The sequence below is a fragment of the Nicotiana sylvestris genome, chromosome 2 (assembly GCF_000393655.2).
Source record: "Nicotiana sylvestris chromosome 2, ASM39365v2, whole genome shotgun sequence".
Classification (NCBI taxonomy): Eukaryota; Viridiplantae; Streptophyta; class Magnoliopsida; order Solanales; family Solanaceae; genus Nicotiana; species Nicotiana sylvestris.
This window is the reverse complement of record NC_091058.1, coordinates 122,650,397-122,653,494: the sequence shown is the minus strand read 5'-3', so window position 1 is coordinate 122,653,494 and position 3,098 is coordinate 122,650,397. Positions and strand designations below refer to the sequence as shown.

Genomic DNA, 3,098 nt, shown 5'->3' with positions numbered 1-3,098 from the left:
CCAAAGGATGATGCAAAGCAAGAAAAAGGGGAGAAGAAGAGTAAACTCACCCCTCAAAACACAGAAAAAACAGTGGAAACCAAAACTGAGGTAGTACCCTCGAAAGATGCCATCCTTTATGTGCCCCCGTGTCCTAGGAAAGGACAAGTGACATTGAGCCCTCCAAGAAGGTTTGAGCTGAACAAAGGATCTAAAATGTATGTGCCAAAAGGGACCTATGTGGTATGGGGGACAATAATTTCACCAAGGCTGAATGAGCCCGTGGTAATTGGCCACGCACTGCAGAGGCCCATGACAGATCCTACTGCCATCCCATGGAATTATAATGAGGCGGTAGTAACCTACAAAGGAAAAGAAGTCCTGGGAGAAGTAAATGAAACTAACCCGGCTTAGAAATACCTCAATCTGGAGGAAGTGAATAATGCCACGAAGAAGCGTTTCACACTCAAGAAGCCAGTTAGTGCCGAAGAAGCAGAAGAGTTCTTCAGGAAAATGAAAACTGCAGACTACGAGATAATTGACCAACTCCGAAAGTCTCCTGCTCAGGTCTCTTTGTTGTCTCTATTAATGAATTCAACTGAACATCAAAAAGTGTTTATCAAAACCCTCAATGAAGCTTACGTTCCGATTGAAACTACTGTGGAACAACTGGAGAGGATGGCAGAAAGATTCTTCACAATCAATCAGATCTCCTTTAGCAAGAATGACCTGCCCCCGGAGGGGGCCACCCACAACAAAGCCCTCCACCTAACAGTTAAATGTGAGGGGTACTATGTGAAGAGAGTCATGCTAGATGGCGGTTCCGTAGTAGATATCTGCCCTTTCTCAACTCTGCAAAGAATGGAGATCGAGACTGAGAGAATCAGGCCCAACAACGTCTGTGTTCGTGCCTTTTATGGCATCAAAAGAGACACCATAGGCGAGATCGATTTGATTTTGACTATTGGACCTGTGGATTTTGAGGTTACCTTTCAAGTCCTAGACATGGATACTTCTTATAATTTCCTCTTGGGAAGGCCTTGGATTCACGCGGCAGGAGCCGTATCTTCCACTCTCCATCAGATGGTGAAATTGGAATATGAAGATCAAGAGATCATAGTCCACGGAGAGGATGAGCAATCGATCTATCGGGACCCGTCGGTCCCATGCCTCGAAGCTAGGGAAGGTAGTGAACATATAGTCTATCAAGTTTTCGAGGTTGTAGTCGCAGACCAATATGAAGAAGGAAGCCCTTGCCCTCAACCTTTTCTCTCAAAAGCGTCAGTTATGGTTGCTAAGGAAATGATCAGGCATGGTTATAAACCCGGGAAGGGGCTCAGGGCATCATTGCAAGGTATCACCGAACCTATCACCTTACTTGCCACCAAGAAGTCCTTCGGTGTGGGTTTTCACGCCACAGAAGCTGATGTGACGTGGGCAAATCAACGAAAGAGCAATGGTTGGGTTTTATCTCAGCCAATTCCGCATCTCTACAGAACATTTGTCAGGCCCAAGTACAATGACGAAGAAGAAGATGAGGCCATCACGACCGAGGAAATTGAAGAAATCTGTGGGGCTATGAGGCAAATGTTGTATGAAACCCACATGGTTCAGCCGGGAGAAGGCTTGAGCACCGCTGAGGTGCTGTATATGGGGCCCAATGTCAAGCTGCAAAACTAGAAGGCTACTCCATTCCCAATCATGCGGGAATCCCGGTAGTCCAGTCCTGCCACCTTTTCTGCATCACGAGTTATTTCAAGGTGTAACTCGGATGTTTTTCTTTTAGTTTCCTGTCTTTAAATGCTAATGTAAACCCTGTTATCTTCAAAATTCAATGAAATGAAATTAATATTTCATCGTTCATCTCTCTTTATTCTTTCTGATTTTGTTACTTTTTCTTGTTTCTTCTTTCAGTTCTAATAATGCGGCTTTAAATAACATGACATGCTTGCGGACTTCATGCCAAAATCCAAACATACTGTCTAATTATGAAATAATGAATCAAGAAATAGAATATGATGAAGAAGAGGCTTTTAAGGAAATAAATCGAGAATTGGAACAATTTGAGAATAAACCTAAGCCGAACTTAAATGAAACCAAGCCGGTTAATCTTGGTAGCTCTGAAGAAGTCAAAGAAACCAAGATAAGCATTCACACAGATGAAAGAACCAGGGACGCATTGACCCAACTTTTGTTTGAATTCAAAGATGTGTTTGTTTGGTCACACGATGACATGCCAGGATTAAGTGTCGATTTAGTGGTCCATAAGTTTCCAACCTACCCCGATTATTCCCCTGTCTAGCAAAAACAGAGGAAGTTCAAAATTGATATCAGTGACAATATTAAAGAAGAGGTCACAAAACAGTTAAAGGCGGGAGTGATCCGAGTGGTCCGATACACCACATGGCTGGCTAACATAGTTCCTATGCCAAATAAAGATGGGAAAATTCGGGTGTGCGTTGACTACAGAGATCTAAACAAAGCAAGCCCCAAGGACAATTTCCCTCTTCCAAACATCCACATCCTTGTTGATAACTACGCCAAACATGAAATACAGTCTTTTGTGGATTGTTATGCAGGATATCACCAGGTGTTGATGGATGAAGAAGATGCGGAAAAGACAGCTTTCACCACACCCTGGGGCACCTACTATTACAGGGTCATGTCTTTTGGTTTGAAAAATGCTGGGGCAACTTACATGAGGGCCATGACTGCCATATTTCATGACATGATGCATCAAGAGATAGAGGTGTATGTGGATGATGTGATCATCAAATCCAGAACCCAGGACGACCATGTTCGAGACCTAAGAAAATTCTTTGAGCGGCTACGTAAATATGATTTGAAGCTAAATCCGGCGAAATGTGCATTCGGAGTTCCGTCTGGCAAACTCTTGGGATTTATAGTCAGTCGGAGAGGCATCGAGCTAGACCCAACAAAGATAAAGTCTATTCGGGATTTGCCTTCTCCAAGAACCAAGAAAGAGGTTATGAGCCTGCTGGGAAGGTTGACATTAGCCAATTCATTGCTCAGTTGACTTCAACATGTGAACCCATCTTCAAGCTGTTAAAGAAAGATGCAGCGATTAAATGGACAGATGAGTGTCAAGAAGCCTTTGA

At 43.4% G+C, this 3,098-nt stretch overlaps 1 protein-coding gene across 1 annotated transcript; it reads left to right on the top strand.

Moving 5' to 3' along the window:
- Positions 1 to 492: 492 nt before the first annotated feature.
- Positions 493 to 2,281, top strand: LOC138885518 (uncharacterized). Its single transcript, XM_070166475.1, has 2 exons — positions 493 to 1,493; positions 1,894 to 2,281. Exons 1-2 carry the CDS (start codon positions 493 to 495, stop codon positions 2,279 to 2,281), a joined length of 1,389 nt encoding a protein of 462 aa, XP_070022576.1.
- The last annotated feature ends 817 nt before the right edge of the window (positions 2,282 to 3,098 follow it).

Bases quoted from the DNA above. Each gene is read 5' to 3' on its own strand.
- LOC138885518 (XM_070166475.1), top strand. From the start codon at position 493: ATGAAAACTGCAGACTACGAGATAATTGACCAACTCCGAAAGTCTCCT. The intron at 1,494-1,893 runs GTACAATGACGA...TTCTTCTTTCAG, and splicing joins AGAACATTTGTCAGGCCCAA to TTCTAATAATGCGGCTTTAA.